This window comes from Echeneis naucrates, chromosome 3 (assembly GCF_900963305.1).
Source record: "Echeneis naucrates chromosome 3, fEcheNa1.1, whole genome shotgun sequence".
Classification (NCBI taxonomy): Eukaryota; Metazoa; Chordata; class Actinopteri; order Carangiformes; family Echeneidae; genus Echeneis; species Echeneis naucrates.
Window position 1 is genome coordinate 2,417,438 of NC_042513.1, and position 20,488 is coordinate 2,437,925.

A 20,488-nucleotide genomic window follows, 5' to 3' on the forward strand; every position below is an offset into this window, starting at 1 on the left:
TTTCTTAGCACTATTGAGTACGCTGGTGGGAATGCTATTCATTTTGTGAGTATTTGACTATGAAAACAAAGTTGTAGCGAAATTAATATTGTGACCCAATGAGGCAATACCGGAGAAACAACTGATCTAATAAAAAACATTTTGGTCTGCACCAAAAATCGCCTCATCAACTGACAGGTTGTGTTGTGAAACCAAATTAGAATCACTTCCCTGTCGTAGTTGTTTTCTTTGAGCCACAGCATTGAACCACTTGTGTTTTTGTAGGATATTATGATGTCATAGTGAAGTTGACCTTTGACCATTTGGATATAAATTGTCACCTGTTTATTATTTTATCCAAATCGACAATTTTTGTCATGTTTGTAAGTCTATCAGCTATGGCCAAAAACATGTTTGGTGGTTAAACAGTCAAAGTCAATGTCCCAATTCATCCTTTGGTCTAAATGAATGTTTGTGGCAGCTGTAGAAATTCCCTCAAGATGGTCTTGAAATATCACTTTTAAGAGGCCAAAAAGCCACTGTGCAGGTTTAGAAATATAAATATTTATTGCTTCCCATGATGCGCCCCAGTGTATTTGTGCATCAGAACTGTTTGCTCTGAAACTGTCAAATAAACAAATCTTCAATTCAGATAGCTCTACCACGGCATTCAATAAGGTGGCTGATTACCAATTATTATAATGCATACTCATTTGTATTATCATGGGGTACTCCTGCTGTTACTTATTGGTAATGTACAGGAGATCAGAGTTGATACTTAAGCGCTTTGCTTTTTTTCAGTTTTAGTGCTGCTGTTATTTGTCCTGCCCCCACTGCTCTGAGACCAGAATTTCAGGTACCCCATGGCTTTGAGTCTTTCAAAAATGTACAGTATGTACAGCACACTTAAAGCCCATTGATCCATGTAGCAAGATAACCAGAATGGAGTAGTCCATCACTTGCCATCCTCCCAACGGGCAATGTGCTCTGCAGCTGTGAGACACAAACACAAGTTTCTGTTGTGTTAGAAATTCCAAGTTACCTGTTCATTTTACTCATATGTGAACGTGAAGAAAATGTCAATAATGCTCAGCATAACAGATTCAATTACACACACAACCATGCAGACACACAAACTCAGGCCCACGTGCTCAGACAGCACTCTGGAGCATAGTAAATATAGTGTAGTGTTGCCCCAGGCTGTGTAATAGCCACTTTATTAACAATTAACGCAAGACACTAATGAAGGCTGGAAATTGCACTGATGGGCACAGGGCTCTGTGTGTGGATAATCATCTGCACATTTCACTCTTTGCTGCTTCAGTTAAATGTAGCTTTTGGATTGAGAAGACAGGCAAGACAATGAATGTCACCTGTATTTTATGATAACTACCACAGATTCAGTGTGACTCTCAAGCCCTCTTTTGACAGTGATCCACTTTTCATGTTACATGGAGGAGGACATTAAGGGGTCTTTAAAAGGCAGGCTATAAAATAGTTGTCTTAGCACCACTGAAGACATTCATAGCATCATGCTCCTTCACCTGTAATCATTACCAAATGACACACTCGCAAAGACACACTCAAGCGGGCAAAACTTGGCATCCGCCACCATCTCATTCCTTACAATCAATGCAAGTGCTGTATGTGTGTGTCTAAACACTGTCGGTCTTTGTGGAGCTGACGTATATTGATTGTTCAAAGGCTCTTTATGGTGAGCACTGAGTGCCATTGATTTAGGCTGAGTGCCATGTCCAAATGTGTGGGCAGAATCACACAGAGATTTCAGTGTTGGCATCAGTAATGCACCTGCTGGATTAACTTTTTGCATTTCACCCTACAGTGAAAAAGGTAAGACCACATGTAAGGAAGCAGTAGAGCAGAGCAGGTAGGGGAAGTGACTCTCAAAATAAATCAGCTGATAATTCTGCAAATTTTAAATTTTCATACAAGAGCAAACCATTTGGCAGTCATAGCAAATATAAAATCTCTCAATTCAATTATATTTCTGACATTAGTGTAAATGTTGGACCTAATCACTCTAATCGGAGTTTATTGTTGTAGTTTTGTGGCCTTCAAAATGAATCAATCAAGTCAGTAAATCATCATCTGCAGTAAACAACCGCATATTTCACTCAGGTGTTGTTGGACCAGGCTGATACTACAAGAAACAATAGTGCCTCGAAAACTCAGCAGAAATTTCTTTAACGTTACCTAATAGTATAAATGTACCAAAAAGAAGAAAGGAAAGAAAAAGCCATCAGAGATCAGCGTTATTGCCTGCATAAAGCATAGAGTCTTGTGATTGTAACAGCGGATGAAGCACCATGGGACCTTGGAGAGAAAGGTCTGGTTCACCATGAAGCTCATGCAAAGCCTGGTTGTATTCTGCATCAAAGCAGTTGGTGCTGGACAGATGGTAGAAAGCCAGCTTATGGGGGAAATGCAAGAAGTAAAGCCAGTCTTCCTTGCATGTCAAATGTGAACGAGCTTCTGCGGCTGAAATTCTGCCAACTATGCAGCCAAAATATCCAATACCAAATTGGTTTTGTATCAACATGGCAGGTTGTTACTATTCTCTTTTTTACTATTATCACATAGAGTATATCAGATGTTCCTTGCTGGAAACAGCAGTGCAGGCGTTAGCACTATCACCTCCTAGCAGGCTATCCTTTTGCCTTACCCACACTTTCATTCATCGTCTCCCAGAAGGAGCCTTACCATGCTGGCAAATGTATCTGTTCCGTGTTTTACAGCGCTGGTCGTTCCAGTTGAAAGCACTTGATGCCTGTAGCTCTACACAGTTTCCAAAACTGGAAAGAGAGACAGAGAGAGGGAGTGAATAATAAATGTGGACAGACAGATTGAATTTTTTGGTTGTTTTTTTGCAGCTAGCTATTGAGTGGAATGAACTTTGTGTGGCAGGGAGGACCGTGCTACACCTTGGTGAATAATTGGGGGGGGGGCAAAAGACAGACAAGATGCAGAATAATGAACTAGGGAAAGGAAGCAGTTGGTGCTGGTGGGGCCTAGTGGAGTGAAGGATGCTGTGCTTTTCACCTCACTCAGGATTATGAGAGTCCAGAGGGTTTCTGTGTAGATCTCTGGAGAGATGGAGTCCAGGTGGGTGAAGGTGTCCCAAAAGAGGAGCTGAGTCAAAGATGGGGTACGTATTGATAGAATGAAAGAACAGCTCAGCCCACTTTAAATAGGATTCATCAGTTTTTCATGATATGACCCAACACGAGCTGGCAAGTGACACCACATCTGTGGGCATTCCTGAATATGAGTGAAACCATCACCAGGCCCCAGAGTCAGGGCCCTGGCACTGGTGCTAGGATTGTTTTCTTAGCGATGGCTAGAACTACAAGAGCAGATTGGGATATATGGTTTGGTAAGCTGGTTGTTGTCAGGTCACCAATAAGGCAAAGTTAGGAGTTAGTGGGATTCTGCAGTCCAAGATGGAGGAGAGTTTCTCTGTGATCATTGACCAGAAGTGCTGCCCAGTTGAACAGAGCCAGAGAGCGTGGAAATAGGTGTTTGACGTGAACTGGGTGCATTGTGTGCATATATCAGAGTAAGAGAAACCCATTCTATGCATCTTGTATTGAGGTGTGCGTGATCTGTGAAGTACTTGAAGAACTGGATCAGCTGTAAATTTTAGTCTTCTATCATTTTAAATGTATTTTGGCAGATCTAGGTCCAGAAGTCAAAGTCAGCAGACAGAGACACTTTTCCATTTTGATTTTGGCAGATGAATAGAATGGGTGGTAGAGAGTGAATTATCTATTTTGGAGAGGATTTTCGTCTTTTTCTGAGATAGATTTGTGACGTTAATGATAAATTCTGGAGGCTGCAGAGTGTTCTGGAGCGTTGGAATTTTCTTCTTAATTGTCTTGATCATCAAAGAAGTCTGTGTGTTTCAAGAGTAATATGTCCTGGGAGAGGTGATGGAGGTGGGTGATTCTTTTCTGCTAAGTGCTAAAGTGTAGAGGGACCTTGGTACCTACAAAGTCTGGGTTATGCCAGATTGGGGAGAACATACAGGGTTCCAGTTGGAGAGTTGTGCAGCCAACAAAGAGGGTAGAGGCAATCATGGGGTTTTTGGAACAGTTGTGACACCGGGGGGTCGTGGTAACCCTAACCCTAACCCTAACCCTGTTCAAGCCAGGAGTTATAATCTGCATTTTAGATATCTTGCAGCTGATTTACAAGGTAGTAATCCATGAAATTTGGTGCATCGAATCCTCCATCTGACTTTTTTTTTTTTTTGAAGAGTTGCTTCTTTGTGTAGAATTTTGCAATAGCAGAATTTAATTTTGGACACACATTGCTGTGGGTTTGAATGGGACCATGGAGAAGAAATAGTTGATTTGGAAAGTTTAACCGGAGCTATACGTCCCATAAGAGAGATGGTAAAATTGTTCCAGCACCAGCTTGGATCAAAGTTCAGGTTGACTAACTCTGATAATTTAGGTGAGATATTTACTATATTCCCAAATATTTATATATTGCCTGTGGAGAAAGAGAGTTTGTCATTTTGGTCAGCAGGATCCCATGCATTCTCATTTCAGAGATGTGTCTCATACCCTTGGTTGTCAGGTTGTCCAAAGGCAAAGCTGCTGAATCTGAGGATCTCTCCAATTTCCCAGCGAAACAAATTTTTCAGTGGCTTGTATGTCAGTCCTGTGGAGCGAAAACAATGCTGCTATATCCGTGAAGCATATCCAACTGGTACCACCTCTGGCCACAGTCACTGCTTACTCTGGCAGTGCTGTCTGATGCTTGAGAGTGTGATGTTATTAAAATATTTCTTATGATGATAAAGAAAAATTGTACCTATCCAGAAGTTTCTTGTCTCAAAGTGAGTGTTGGTGACCTTGTTGTTTGTCACGAGTCGGCTGAGATGAAACGCCAGGATGTCCTGAACCTTCTGATTGTGGATCTGAGCGAGAATACCCCCTCGTTCCTGAGGATATTAACAAAGAAAAGACCTCTTCATGCACACAGAGAAAGCTTTGATATAATGATTTACAATGATGCACTATAGCTGGATGGCTTAACTCGCTCTTGCAGTAGGCAAGACAAACATTTTTCTCACCTGACAATGACTTTTGGCTCCATAGTAGGTGTCAGCCTCTGAATACACTGTGAAACAATCTCCATCTATTATCACATCACAGCTTTGGAAGGGAAACTGCACTTTCTCTGGAGGAAACCAAGCAGGCAAAATATCAGAATGGAAATGATTTTGAAAGTGCATTCACGGGTTGAAGGCATTACGATGAAGATATGAGTAATTGTTCTACTTGATATGTACTGTAAAGGTCATAGCCCGCTGATCATAAAATATCTTTTAGGTAGCCTTCAATTAGCACATTACTGTTTTCATGCGTTCACCACGTCACTGGAGTGCAGCAGCAACTGGATTAATTTGCTGAGTATGTGTGTCCGTGTGTGTGTTTGAACTCTGTGTCTCAGGCGACAAATTGCTGAAGTATATGAATCACATACACTACTAAAGCACACTGCACTTACCTGCACACTCAGCCCCTCCATAGCCAATATCACACAAGCAAGAGCATTCCTCTTCTTTGAAACGACCGTGCACACACTGCAAACTACACCGCACTGAAAAATAGACACTGCTAAAGCAAGTACTGCCTTTAAAATGGAATACTAAAATACAGACACAAAATAGATTCATTGATTAACAACAATATGTATACTATCTTGTTATAGCTGCTCATAATGTTGGCTGGTACCCTGGCAGAAGCGGCCGGTGAACTCTGCGTCACACTTGCACCTGCAGGATGAAACGTTCAGATGGCCGTGCTGACCACAGCTCATTCGGCATGGATTCCTTGGAATCTCTTATTTTTTTGACAGATGAAAAGCAAAGAAAACAATGAAGACCAGTTAATAACTGGAAACATTTCACGTGCACACCTGTAATATCTGTGAAAGTAGACTTAACTTTGCGTTACTAATGAGTTAACCATTTTGATGGTGGAAGAGTGCTTTGGACAGATCTGTGGTATTGGTCATAATAGCAGAAAGTTATTTCTGGGTCACTGGAGTGCTGGAGCCAATCCCAGCTCACATTGGGCGAGAGCGGGGTACACCCTGGAAAGGTCGCCAGTCCATCACAGGGCCAACACACAGTGACACACAGAGACCAACAAGCACTCACACTCACACACCTACGGACAATTTAGAGTCACCAGTTAACCCAGACATGATGTCTTTGGATGGCGGGAGGAAACCCACACAGGCATAGGGAGAATTTATTTGATATCAAAAACCTTAGGCTAATGGTTATTGGGTATTGTGAATGTCCAATTAAAGCAAACCAACAAAATTGTGAATAAATACATTCATATTTATTGTCTTACCACACAGTCCACCTACATGATCCCACAGTTTAAAGCAACCAGACATGGAGGAGGTGCAGAGAGAGCAATACAGCCCAGACTGGTAGGGCATCACCAGCTGACCATTCACCTCCCAGTTACCCCTGCAGTGACACAAACACACGGGTTACTGCAGATACTGAAACCATACTAAACCATTATTTGTGTTCAAAAATTAAATCACCATACAGGGCAGGGACTGGGTTTCAAACATGGATCGTAATACAGTCAATAAAGCCTAAAGGTGTGTTCAGGGACCTGTAATTGTCGCAGAGCTGTTTTCTACAATGTAATTACTTGTAAGATTTTGTATTTTGTTCATTAATTTGCTCACACTATGCAGTTCGCAGGTGCATTTAATGTTTTCATTTTTGGTGAAAAGGTGTGTTATTGTTACCCTGGGTAATAAGCGCAGACAAACATTTCCCAGTTGTCTCCTTCTCTCTGACACAGCTGGCTGGCACAGCCCAAATGACTTGAAGTAGCCCACACCAGCTATACAACACAGGAATAAGACACACAACATGAGCAGTTTTAAAGAAAAAACATGCAGAGGAATGTCTTTGAAGTGAGTTGTACAATAGATATCCAATAGCATACCTGCGTATAGTGTAGGCAGCTGGCGCGCTCTCTACATTGACTACTCAAGTATAGAAAATCCTTTCCTTCCTCGAACCAGGAGTCAATGACGTCAGAAAATGAAACGATGCCTTGAGCAGAGAGATGTGTGTTCCAGCCAACGTGACTGGAGGTGGAGGAATGATGAGGGGTAAGGTCTGGGTGACAGGAGGCTGCTCTCTCCTTTGCAAGTGAGGCCAACTTCTCATCCCAATCCTGTGGGAAAACACAATAGTAGTGAGCAGTAATAGAGTTACTAATCTTTAATTTTTGTTAAAAAAATGAAAGTTAACCTATTCTGCATGGTTCAGCTTTTTTTAGATGTATCTTGAATGCGCACAGAAGAGAACGACTGCTTTGTTTTTTGGCAGATGATTAAAGGTTTTAGGCAGCACAGCGGCATAGTAGTTCTTATAGTAGTGCTGTTGCCCTACAATAAGAAGGTTGTGGGTTCGGTTCCCGGCCTGGGGTCTTTCTGTGCACAGTTTGCATGTTCTCCCCGTGTCTGCGTGGGCTTCCTCCGGGTACTCCGGTTTCCTCCCACCGTCCAAAGACATAATGTTTAGGTTAATTGGCGACTCTAAACTGTCTGTAGGTCTGAGTGTGAGTGGATGTTGGTCTCTGTCTGTCTCTGTGTATTGGCCCTGTGATGGACTGCTGACCTGTCCAGGGTGACCCCACCCTAGCCCAGTGTGAGTTGGGACTGGCTCCAGCACCCCAGTGACCCGGAAACAGATAGGCGGTTGAAGATGAATGAATAAATGAATGATTAAAGGCTTTCTTCTCAGATGTGTTGGTGAAATTAAAAGGCAAAAGTTTCCATCGTAGGACTCAAACATGTTTCATCCTCTCGATACTGTTAACAAAGCTCATTTTCTAATTTGCAGATAGTGTTGAAGACTACAAAGAAACTCTTTGGCTTGAAAGTCATTCCTAACTGAGTGCATAATATGTTTTACCCTTTTAATCCTCCTCAGTGGGCAATAAAAACTGGGACATCTTGGGCGGGCATCCAGTCCATTGACAGGGCCAACAAATAGAGAACGACACTCACTGCGTGCGGCACACTTCACTGAGTGGTTCATTTTCCAAGATGTGGAGTGTTTGGCTCGAGCAAACACACAAACTTTCTCCTATGGTGCCATTATAGTTCCTGGTATGGACATAACTATACTCATTACTGTGGGGGACAACAACATGCTCAAAATTAAATCATTAAAACTGATGAAAGACTGTTGGTAGATTACTGTTTTTGTGGAAATATTTCTTGAATGAATGTGTGCCTTTATATCTAAGTCCACCAATTTTGCACGTGATGGTTGATTTCCCACCCCAAGAGGGTAATAACATCTGCAGCTGCAAAGCTTGAGAAAAAATGCCCCATTATGGGGGTTATTTCTGTTTGGTTTAGATATAAACCAGCATTTCAAGTACCAATCAAGGAGGAGTAAATTAAATTCTCTTTGCCATTAGATTTCTTCCACATTTCTCATATTGTTGTACTGAAAAAGCTGAATTCACAGAGCATCATATTTCTCTCAAACTCTGCAGAGTTACTTTTTCCTCAGTGCTGGGAACTCGTAGAAATTTGAGTGCGATTAATAATGAGATAGTCTCACAATCAGGGGTTGTGATTTACATTTCAAAGTAAACGCTCCTTTAATTTCTGCCTATGAGAGTGATGGCTTGACCTCATAATACTTCTTAGCCTTCAAGAACTCAGAGATGACCTGTGGACAGGGCGTTTGGGTGAGAAAAGGAGGAGCAGCATTTATTTCTAAAATATTGATATCTTATCTGACGCTTCAAGTGAAGCCTAAAGCACTATATTATAATCAGTTTAACACAATCTTACCACATTGCCTACTGGCTCTTTTCAGTGGGAAAAATAAAAACCCTTTTCAGATATATACAAACACAGCCAGAGCCTTGAGTCTTTTAACTTTTATCAGTGAAGCTCTTTAATATGCCTCTTCAGCTCGGTAAAGCCTCCTCTGAGGGTTTTCACAGGGAAATTACCTGTAATACCACAGCTGTGAAAGCAAAATGATTATCCACATCTTCTTTTTCTCATTACTGTCTTATCAGTTGAGAACAGTTCTCTGAGGCTGAAGAGCAGTTGAAGAAAGGGGGTCAGACTGTGCAGGTGGCTTTCAGGATGTAATCTATGACAAAGTGACAGTTTTCCCTGGTAAAAAAAATCTCATATTAAGCCCAGAGGGTATCTAGTACATTGTGAGTTGTTATAATCCATCATTATGTCATGGTCATAATCGCACACAGGCAGGAGAGTTGTGCAGATACGTAGCAATGGAAGCAACAGATGGGATAAGATAGTGGGAAAATGTAGTGGAGCTTTTTTTGCTGAAAGATTAATCAGAAAAATGTTGGCTACAAATTAATATGAGGGCTTGCTGCACATTCAGCAACACCACACCGTGACCTTCTGAACTGTTCAAACTTGTCAAATGCATGCTTTGGCAGCAGTTTGTGTACAGCAACCATGTGTGTTGATCATCAGTCTTAACAGCATTAAGTTTAAGTTCCTTATTTATTGAAGCCCTGACTGGACTCTACACTGAGTCATTCTGGTTCCAATTTAACTGTCTACACTATCACTCTGACTGCAGCAAAGCAGAACAAAAGGTCTGCATCAGACTGTTGAGACTATCAGCACCATTCAGCTCAACTAAGAACCGTCATTATATAGGCCTTCATTTTGTCATTTCACTATCATTTTTGGTGAAATAAATATGGCAGCCTTGAAGGATTTGCCCTTTAATAACAGCTGCATTTGCCTGTGACTGAGCTCTGTAGTACCCATTGTAGTTAGTTTGAGAAGCAGTGTTGTTATCAGTGTTGCTGATGCTGCAAGCCACTTTCAGCTGTTGGCTTGAAGCCTAATCAGGGAGCTTTTACATCCTTTCACAGCACATGCCTAATAATTACAAACAGCATAATTTCTTTGCTGTTATTTAGTTTCACTGTTTTGCACACACCAAGCTGGCAAGAAAATGATTTACATTTGCAACATGTGAATGGGTATCTTCCGATACTGGAGGGAGAGAAAGTATACAGTAGACAGGCAGTAATTCAGCCAAATGTGAGCTCCATTCTGAATATCAGCTGTGTGAACAGTGCACCACCTCGTTTTTAACAAGAGCACAGGCTGTCAACAAATGGACCATGTTAAACTTAAACTTACATTTAAGTGACAGCGTTTACACTGTCCAAACACACAGAGAAGAAACAGACAATAGGTGCCACAAACCATTTTTTGCATGTTAGCTGCCATGGGTGTGACCCGGCTGCGCAGTCTATTGTGCTGGGCGACAATCTGCGAGTGCTCCTTCACCCCGAGTCCTGCAAGAAAACAGGAATACTCATTTTTTACACCTTCTGCTGCTATGGCAACAGAATGCAAATGCACTGGCGGGATGTTTGAGTCTATGGTTTGTGTGTGTATGAGATTGGAGCGTGGGGTGATGCAGTCTTTCACAGTTTCCATCCACATTTAAATTCAGGGTCACTTAAGTTAATTTGTAGCAAAAGTAAAAATGTTTACCATGCTGGCATTTAGCCTACAGAATGATAACACCTCCCCTACAAACAGATTTAAAATGGTGTAATCAGTGAAAAGACACACACATTATATGAGCTTGGGGTGCATCGGGGTTATATGAGAACCTTCACTTTTTAATCTTGGTAGCCATGTCTAAATAATGAAAAATTCCAAATCACATTAAATTAATTATCTTGTGTCCGAAATCCGTGTTGTGGGTTGTTAACACTATAAACTTGGCATGGAATCCAATTTTCTCATTTTGCCTCTTATGGTTACTTCATTTATATCTGAGCACATTCTAGCAAAACGTGTAAAAGTGTGTATGCACTTCCCTTAGTCATGATTAATAATTTTGCATTGTGTTTTGAAAAATGGCATCAGAATGTTAATTTGTTAAGCTCATGCCACACTTCAGAAACACAGCAGGCAGAGAGAGTGAAATGCAGGGCTGTTGATGCTTTGCCAGATGGATTTGGACAGCAAATAAAGCCCTCTTGAGTCTGCAGCTTAAAGGATTGCCACCTGGTTGCCAAAATAAAGATATATTGTCCGTATATAATTATTTAAAAATGAATAAATAAATAAATGAAAAACTCTTTATGTTCCCCATTCCACTCAGGGCTACAGACTAAAAAAATGCAACCGGAAAAAATATTGTCCATGTGTGAATTGAAGAAGTTGACTACAGCCCGGCACAGTCAAAAACCTGTTTACCGCCAGCGGACTCCGGTACGTCTCCGATCATCCCGTCTGCCTGGATAAATTGGGACAGCCAAAGACACCAAACGACAAACAGATCCAGTCTGCTCCGGAAAGCTGCTGCAGAGCGCATGATGATCCTCTGAAGTGTCCCAACACCGGCTGGCAGGAGCAGGGTCCCTCTGCCCCCACAGACACCCCCCTGTTCCCCCCAGGACAACTCCCCGTTTGAGCAGGAAAGACTGAGCACATTGTTTCTGCAGTGCAATGAGTTTTTAACATTCAAGAAACCTCCATATTAATCCTATTATCCTTTTATTATTATTATTATTATTATTATTATTATTATTATTATTATTAGGAATCCTCCTGGACTATAAAAAAAAACAAACTAACAAAAAGACCTAATTGTACACAAAGGTACAAACAGTCCTCATATCCACATGATGGAATGAAAAGTTTGGATTTCAACTGAAAGAGCAAAAACATCTTGGGTAAAAAAAAATCTAATACTACTTAATGATAGAATCCTTATTTCACCCTACATTATTTATTCCTTAATTTATTTCTGTTTCTGAATATCAGAAGAAAAGGTCCAGATTAAGGAGTGGAGGATATGTGTCAGAAAATGTATCTGTGTGAGTGAAAATGTAACTGCTCTTCCAGTTTTACATTATCCTTCTACATTTTATATATTTGGGTTATTTCTGATGGTGTAACTTGTAAAAATGAGAATAAGTGAAGATATTTTTCATAAATTCAATCACACCTTCTGAGATCTTGATCTGGAGGGTTGGTACAGAGCTTGGATAAATTGACAAACAAATACTCAGTGAGAGCAGGTGCTTTACTCTGCCAGTCAGGCACTGAGGATAAAAAAATACATCTTAATCATCTCTATTATTTCAGTTACAAAAGGAGAGGTTTAGTCTGATGCATAGTTCAGAATGAGTGCTGGTGACTGAGGGGAAGTTTGTTTAGAGGGAGTGGTCATTCAGGTGAGTCATGAAAGATGAGGTCATTTCTGAGCATTTTCATTTTAAGATTGATGTGTTATTGATGTTGTTTTTTTTTTTTTTTTGCAGATATTAAAGCGGTACTGTAGATAAACAAGCAGATCTTAAAGAGGTATAAAATCATCAGGTAGGTCAGGACAGGTACATAGTTGAGCTTTCTGTGTGTCTGCTTAGACCCTGTGTGGGAAGCATGAATCACGATCTGCACATTGTTGGATTATTCAGCGTCTGGAGATGACTGCTGTGTGACACAATAGACACACATTTCTCTCTTTCTCCGCTGGGCTGAATGTATTTTTTACATCGAGGACTCAGTCCCTGGTCTTCCCAGCTATTTCTTATCTCTTTTGCTGCATCAGTGAGGTGATGTTTGACCCTGCTGAGCTAAATGGCAGTCATGCGCTCAGTCTGTGCTGGATTCAGTTTGTCATAGCCGCCCACTGGGATGATTTCTTAGGTAAATCTAAATCCAACTTCTTGTTGTTTAGCTCTGGAGTCTCAGCGTCATCATTACTCTATGAAGAGCAGGATTGTTCACAGCAGGACTGAAGCCCATATACACACTAGATATCTTTCACAGCAATTTCAAACTCATGCCTGGAAAAATTTAATTTAATCAACCATATATTCCTCCAAGACAGCGCTGTTGAATCACAGTTTATTTTTTCTTTGGTGCTGCTCTCACAGACATCTGGTGGGAGAAAACTTGAGAGGCAATTTAGGAAGAATATACTACTACTTTTCAGGCCTGATCAAAATTTCTCTTTTTGGTTTGGTTGGTGGCATGAGGTTAGAAAAAACAGGGATTTTTTTTGTTTAATTGCTGCAATTCACCATTGATGTCATACCAGGAAATAACATGTTAGGGGAAAAATCACCACACTGTGATGATAGTGGTGCTTTCTTAGTACCACAGAAAAAAATTCTGTTGTATTGTTGTTAACGTTTTGTACAGCAGAGGGATGCATGTATGCATGTATTCCTGTAGAGGGCACAGCCTCTCTGTGGATACTGTCCATCACTGTTAATTACCTGGACCTTGTGCACATGACTTGAATAAATCAAAAAAGCTTTGAGTCAATATATCATCAACTTTTCCAGTATACAGTGTACATTTTTAATTGTAAACGTTTGGGTCATTATAACACCAGAAACAAACAAAAATTATTTTTTATCTCTGTCACATAGGAAGAGCAGATTCACAGTTTATTCTGAATGGTGGCGGTTGTCACCTTTTCTTTGCATTTTGCAACAAGCACAAAGTGGTCAAAGTGCCTGATTTACTCATTCTTTTAACTAACTAACATCTCATGCTGTCTTGAGCGAATATTGAGCAAATGAAATTCAGTTTTCTTCCACTTCTTTGTAAACAAGACATAAACTGTTTTGACCGGAGAGGACGTGTGCTCCAAATGAAGTAAAGGGATCATAATGTGGTCACATTTCTCTTAGTCTCCTTCTCTGATTGGCTCCTGAGGAGTAAAGCCAGCAATCCGCAGCAATTTGCTGCAGTAGCTTTTTCTCTGCAAACTGGGGTTTTGCTCTCACCTGGACTCCCTGCACACACTGAGGGTTGCTCACTCCAAGTTTACTCTGTCTGCTATTCACAACCCAGTTGAGGGCTGTCTGTCGGCTGTGCATTGGATTTCTATGACTGGAAACATGTTTGTGTCTGCTGCAGTTGTAATTAGCTTCATGTGTTCCTGTTCTCTCCACCCTACTTTTGGACAGGTAAGTGCAACACAATGCCATTGGTTAATGAGCAGAGAAATACATGAGAATCATAGTAGGAAGAGTTGGCATCATTTCAGTTACTAACAACTAAGGCCTTGACAGAAGGTGGCAAGGACAGCTCTATTCTGTCAGTTGAGTAATTTAATAGTTTTCGAATAATCAAGGCTAGATATATGCACTGATTAAATCTGAATAACCTGCTCTCTTTAGAAATTCACAGCAGATAGTTTCCTTGACAGACCAAACCTTGAGTCACTCTCACTTTGCTCAAAAGCTTCAGAATCAAGATCCCTTCGCTTTATCAATAGAATTCAACGTGTGCTGTATTTAACTGCAAATCTGCTGAATGAGTTGCATTTAGTCCTCCTGCATGTCTATTTCTGTGCATGAGCATATTATGTGTATAGTAGTCAAAGATGATCGTTATTAAAAACATCAGTGCGATGATTTAGGTAGTGTTACATGTGTTGTTATATGAGTGAGCATGTGTTGTTTATCAGAGTTGTTAGATCTTTAACTGTCTTGGTCAGATTTAATAGAACTGTACTGTAATCTTGAGCCCCCATGCCACATGCCTCCCACACATTATGGTAACATCATCCAGTTAACGTGAAACCATGCGAAATGTCCCCCGGAGCAGTTAGAAAGAGGCCTTTGACAACCGCACTGTAAACACCAGCCACTCCCCTGACTGACTGAAGTTTCTCCAAACCTGAGTTTGGTCCAAATCAGAAAGGTGTTTTCAACAAATATTGACTCTTCTTACATAACTCCTGCTGGAAGAAAACACTAATTGGTTGTGTGAAAACATGTATGAGAAGGCAGGACAGAATGAAGCTGTTGAATGAAAGAGAGTAATTGGGGGGGTATAAAACATGTCTCTGCTGCTCCTTTCAGGGGGTTGTAACACAGCTGATGTTTATGCTGAGGGCGTTTCTGCCTGACTGATTGACCCCAAACTCCTGAAGTCACCACATCATTTAGAGCAAGCGATTGCCTGTTATGGAAGCTAAATAACCTTTGCTGATATTACCTAAAATATCACATGCCACTTATATAATCTTATACATATATCCCAAGAATAGTATACTGGCTTTCAGCATTTGTTTGTGTTTATGACTGCATTACAGTATCTAGTTTTGAATGCATTTATTGCATTTAGTCCCCCCCATATAGCATCCCAGCCAGCAAGTTGTAAATATCCTCTGGCTGTCCAGAACGCATCTTTTGGGACTGAATGGAAAAGTTATGATGACTAGAAAGTTAGTTGTCCAACTAACTAACATTTATGACATCACAGGCTCTTGGGTTCTTTTCTAAGTTGACAAATATTTAGTTTTGAGTTATATAAGCCAGCAGAGAAGCAGTTCCCTATTCATAAATTCAACAAGAACTCTTAAAAAAAAAAAAAAAAAAAAAAAAAAATCTTTCATAGCATAGTTCAGTACAATCACTTCTGAAGAATAGAGGAATGTAGTTTTGACAAACAACACTATTTTATATCAAAATAAATTAATGAAACTAATAATTGTAAGACTTCACTTTTATTTGTACAATTGTAACAGAGAATAAAAGTTCTTTCTTTGCTAAACTCCTTTCAGTGGATTTCACATCAGCTTTGAACAAGTGGCTGGTAATCCATTTCATCCCAAATTTCTTCCTGCAAAATAAGTACATACATTTCACTCGTCAGACCTCCCTAACACACACATAATATGTATGAAGAAATTCACACATATTAAACGGGTTAATAATGAATCAACGTCTCATGAGATTAGTTGCTGTCTCTGTTTCGTTCCAGGACTGTCCAAGTAGACAGGAAATCCAGGGCTCTCTGAAGCAGGTCCAGAAGCTGCTCACAGCTCATGAAGCCTCCTACATACAGAGTTTACGCAACCTGAAGAAGAAAATAAACTTATTGCAGAGCAATACAGCGAAGCAGACAAGCAAAGTCATCAACAGTGAGCGAAAAAAAAAAAAAAATCCCTAATCTTAATTAATTCAAATGTTAAAACAGTCAACTTCTTCTATTTTTCCAAATCACTTCCTTTTTCAACAGATACCTGCATAAAACTGGACGCACCCATAAATGGAAGGAAACTTGGCAAATCGCACAGTGTGAGCCATGAGGTTCACTTCCTGTGTGATCCTGGCTATGAACTCGTAGGATCAGAGAGCAGGGTGTGTCAGGAAAGCTTGGCCTGGAGTGGACAGCATCCCACCTGCCGAGGTGAGAGGTTATCTCAGCATCTGCTGCCTTGCCTTACTGGGATAGTCACTTTTTCAACTGTTTCCTCCTCAAGCTCTTCTCACCAATGCTTCTCTCCTCTTCTTCAACTTGACTATCACTTGTCCCACTAACCTGCTGATCATTTTTATAGCCCTTTCTTTGTAGCCCCCTGCTCTCTTTTGTCATTGCTCTTTTTGCCCATCATGCATGCCACCAACCTTTTTCTAGGCAGTGATATGTTTCATATATGACTCACGATCTTATTTCCCTTTTTTCTTCTCTAGTCATTCTCCACTGAGCTTAACGAAGGCTGCGATAGGTGATATTACAATCTCTATGTCTTCTGGTAACTTGTCAAAGTTGAGATATCAGCTCAAATACTGATTTTATGAAGCAAGGCTCTCCCTGCACTTTGGATGAACCAGTTAAAGCTCATTAATATTTTGCTCTTTCCAACACATGCACGTACCATGATGTCAATAGATATTGGGTTGGATGTTCAAACATACCACCAGAATTTACTCACATGATGCCGCTTGTCCTTCTTTTACCTCAGACATCAATGAGTGTGCGTCTTCTCCGTGCCTAAATGGGGGGACATGTGTGGATGAGGTGAACCAGTTTTCCTGTGTCTGTGCCAAAGGCTGGACCGGAGCTACCTGTCAGAGCTCTCTGCCAACATGTAGGAATTTTAAACCCACTCACACCTGATGGAGATATAGTTAGAATTTATTTACCGTTATTCTCCGTTTGATAACATTTAACATCCCAGACACCTCAGTATGTATAAATAGTTAAGACACTTTTCATATCACAGAGCCTCCAAATTACAATACAAGTATATGCATATAGTATCCAGCTATTTTCCAAATCCTCTCTGTCAGTTAGAAGGGATTACATTGGCCAGCGGTTTGGTTTGCCAGTGCAAGCCGGTGCTACATACCGCAGTGTGGGTTTTATTGAATTCCAGCCTGAAGTCCAAAGCAGTGCCACTTGAGTGGCAGCGGTCTGTTCACTGATGTGGCTGTGTGCAGTTAATACACAAACAGTGTCTGGGAATCTCCGGAGCCCACATACTTTAACTTCTCTATGTTTATTTAACATGTCCATACAAACATGCAATTTCTAGCTGTAGATCTGGCGTTTCTTAGTTTTTGGAAAACATTCAATTCATCATGGCACATTCATCACCCACTCAATTAGTGTAATTATACAAAGTTGATGTTACAATCTGACCAGTATTAGTACTCTCCCAGTAAAGACCTACTGCACTGAAGATATTAAGAGATAGGATGAGAAGAGTAACAGCTTATTTCCCTTTACTGTCTTGCCCTTTCAGTCTTTGTAACCATGACAAACACCTCTGCAACCACCACTGCTGCTGCTGCCTCTACCTTGCCAGCTGCCACCACTGGGCCCTTTGTTCGTCCATCACGTTGCACTATAGTGCAAGGAACCACCCACTGCACCTGTGAGCCAGGATACACCATCTCTGGCAGGGACAGCAATATCTGCACTGGTGTGACAAATTCCTGCCCTGTAACTAAAAATAATATATACATTGTTTCCACATAGGATACTGACTGTGTTCATGTGTGTATGTTTATCACTTTAGATATTGATGAATGTGAACTGTTCCATAACGGCCAGGCTGGGAAACTTTGTTTGCATGCTTGTGTCAACACCCCTGGAGGCTATCGCTGCTCCTGCCCTGTTGGATACAATGTGACCCGCGATGGACGCAGCTGTAAAGGTTCACTCGTCCTTTATACTTTTCTGAATTTCGATTTGAAATTACCATAAAAAAATTATGAGTTTAATTCTCCCACTGTCTTAATGAGATCCCAACTAACTTTTCAGTTTGCATGAATGTGTTATGTACTGTGTTGATGTTTTCTAACAGATATTGATGAGTGTGCAACCAGACAAAACAACTGCACAAAGGACCAGATGTGCATTAACACATATGGTGGTTTCCAGTGTGTCCGTGTGGACTGCCCCAAAATTCCTAATGCTACATATGTCAAGACATCACCTATGTGAGTGTTGTCCTCAGTTTTCTTTTCGTACATCCAGTTCACTCCCACTTGTACAACAAATGTGATTTACATTTGAAATGAATTTGAAACGCACAGAAACAAGTATAAGGATTGGGTCTCATACCAAGTTACAAACCTCGTTTTATAGTTGTTGGTGTTTTTTACATTTTTTGTTTGTTTCCACAAAATTTTTTCAGCTATATATATTCTCAGTTTGCTCTTGTTCTTTCCAGGCGTTGTGAACGTAACCCCTGTCCTGTGGACAACAAAGCATGTTCTCAGGCCCCAAATTCCTTCTCCTACCATTACCTGGCTGTTGTGTCCAACCTGTCAGCTCCTCGTGTCATGTTTAGGGTCTCAGCATTGCGTCCAATGGGTGACACGCTTCGCTTCTCCCTGCTGGGTGGAAGGCAAGCACGGCGCCACTTCACAGTCCAGCGTTCAGATCGTTTGACTGGTCAGCTGATGCTTGTGAGTCCAGTGCAGGGTGCCATCACTCTGGAGGCGGAAGTGGAGATGAGTGAGCTGGAAAGACGCGTCCACCTGGGGAGATACATAACCAAAATCACCATGTTTGTTTCCCAGTATGAGTTTTAGAAAGATGATGAACACATTAATGAAAAGTGTGAAACTTAGAGCACAAAGGCCAAATTGAGGTCTGCTGCGCTTGTAACAACTTAAGCCACAGATGTGTGATAATCGGATGTATTGTGGTGAAAATCTTTAACTGTTGCGAAAGAAACTTCTGCATGCTGGCAGAACCTGTCATGCACAGCTGTATTAAATTCCATTGTCTTCAGAGGCTCTGGCAATAAGTTCAAGGATTGCAAATTGAGTCATTTATCCTTGGGAGGCGGAAGTACAAGAACATGAGCAACATATTAACATTTTTATTGCACAAAGATAGAGCTGTGTGTAGGAGGCATTTAAGGTACATGACATGATGTAGCAAACATTTTCAGCTGAAGGTTACTTGTCACAAACTGGATCAGAAAAAAGATGTTTGATGTTTATAAATGATTGTCCCCTGTCAATATATATATGCATATATATATATATATATATATATATATATACTGTATATATACATATATATATATGTTACATGATGTGTGAAAACTTTGTAATCCCTTCTACTATCATGCTTTATTTATATTCTGGTTTTACTAACTAAAAAAAAATCTGTGCAATCATCCTATGAACCATGAAGTTTGCTCTTCTTGTCACCAGTGCTTCTCTTGATAAGATTATTGCTCTACCTTGTGAAACATGCTGTGAGAGCAGTCAGATATATATATATGTCAGCAGTGCTTGTTTGAGAAACACCTCAGCTCTTGCAGTACAGAGCAGTGCTGTTCAGCAGACAGGCAGCCAAAGACACGGCTGCTGAAAAGAGCCACTGTGTTCCTACAGTGCATGAATAACTTTGACTTTGAAATTTGCAAGCAAGTGGCATATATGTGATCATGCGCCACTTGCCAGGAAGGAAGGTGTGTGTGTGTGTGTGAAAGAATTGTGACGTGTGAAAAAATGTGCCAACTATCTTCTGCTGGGTTAAGTCTCACTGGAGACTCACTGGAGACAAACAGTAGGACTCTAGTTTCAGAGGGGGCTCCAGCTGAGACGTGCCAGTGACACCACTGAAGGGGCAGGATAGACAGGGAGTCATGAAACAGAACTACACACTGAGTGAAATTAAAGGATGCATAGAGATAGAGAGGAAGAGTAATGGCTGAATACAAAAGGCAGAATAGAAGACAACTGAGTCTAGCCAGTCACTGGTTGGGGTTAAAGGCTGCATTAAAAATTGTCTTTACAGTTCCTGCAGAATATGACCTCTGACAACTTGTGACTCAGTCTCTCCCTCTTGTGTCCTCATGGAAAAAGTAGATCCCTCAGGGATCCACAAAGGGTAATGAATCAGACTCATCCTTTCCTACTCGTGACCCCTCTGCAGCTCTCTTTCATTTGAAGCTTATCCTGTGTCTGTGTTTACATCTAAATAACATGTGCAAGGTGCTTTAGAGCCACCTATACAAACATGGACAAAGAGGACTCTGTGAAACTCAGTCTGTGGGAGCACTGTTCACCTCAAAGTCATTTCTTTTCCTCCCTCGTTATCATGTTACATCCTCTTCCTCATCCCTCTGTCCTCATTCCTTCATCTCCAGTGGCCTGTCCCCACAGTTCCCTCC

At 40.9% G+C, this 20,488-nt stretch overlaps 2 protein-coding genes across 2 annotated transcripts; one reads left to right on the plus strand and one right to left on the minus strand.

Moving 5' to 3' along the window:
* Positions 1-934: 934 nt before the first annotated feature.
* Positions 935-11,407, minus strand: LOC115041139 (C-type lectin domain family 18 member A-like). Its single transcript, XM_029498454.1, has 12 exons — positions 11,290-11,407; positions 10,282-10,373; positions 6,993-7,226; positions 6,790-6,887; positions 6,375-6,496; positions 5,745-5,852; positions 5,518-5,610; positions 5,081-5,187; positions 4,819-4,948; positions 4,569-4,665; positions 2,701-2,792; positions 935-972 (listed from the first exon to the last, which is right to left on the minus strand). Exons 1-12 carry the CDS (start codon positions 11,405-11,407, stop codon positions 935-937), a joined length of 1,329 nt encoding a protein of 442 aa, XP_029354314.1.
* Positions 11,408-13,867: 2,460 nt separating this feature from the next.
* Positions 13,868-19,419, plus strand: LOC115041358 (fibulin-7). Its single transcript, XM_029498749.1, has 8 exons — positions 13,868-14,021; positions 15,826-15,985; positions 16,084-16,254; positions 16,811-16,936; positions 17,594-17,773; positions 17,870-18,007; positions 18,158-18,293; positions 18,527-19,419. The coding sequence occupies exons 1-8, from the start codon at positions 13,941-13,943 to the stop codon at positions 18,888-18,890; spliced, it is 1,356 nt and encodes a 451-aa protein (XP_029354609.1). The 5' UTR covers positions 13,868-13,940; the 3' UTR covers positions 18,891-19,419.
* Positions 19,420-20,488: the final 1,069 nt, after the last annotated feature.

Excerpts from the sequence above, each read along its gene's own strand:
- LOC115041139 (XM_029498454.1), bottom strand. The coding sequence starts at position 11,407 with ATGCGCTCTGCAGCAGCTTTCCGGAGCAGACTGGATCTGTTTGTCGTT. Across the intron at positions 5,853-6,374 it reads TCATGTAGGTGGACTGTGTG|AGATTCCAAGGAATCCATGC; the intron begins GTAAGACAATAA and ends CAAAAAAATAAG. Across the intron at positions 973-2,700 it reads CAGATACATTTGCCAGCATG|CTGCAGAGCACATTGCCCGT; the intron begins GTAAGGCTCCTT and ends TGTGTCTCACAG.
- LOC115041358 (XM_029498749.1), top strand. The coding sequence starts at position 13,941 with ATGACTGGAAACATGTTTGTGTCTGCTGCAGTTGTAATTAGCTTCATG. Across the intron at positions 15,986-16,083 it reads GACAAGCAAAGTCATCAACA|ATACCTGCATAAAACTGGAC; the intron begins GTGAGCGAAAAA and ends CTTTTTCAACAG. Across the intron at positions 16,255-16,810 it reads ACAGCATCCCACCTGCCGAG|ACATCAATGAGTGTGCGTCT; the intron begins GTGAGAGGTTAT and ends CTTTTACCTCAG.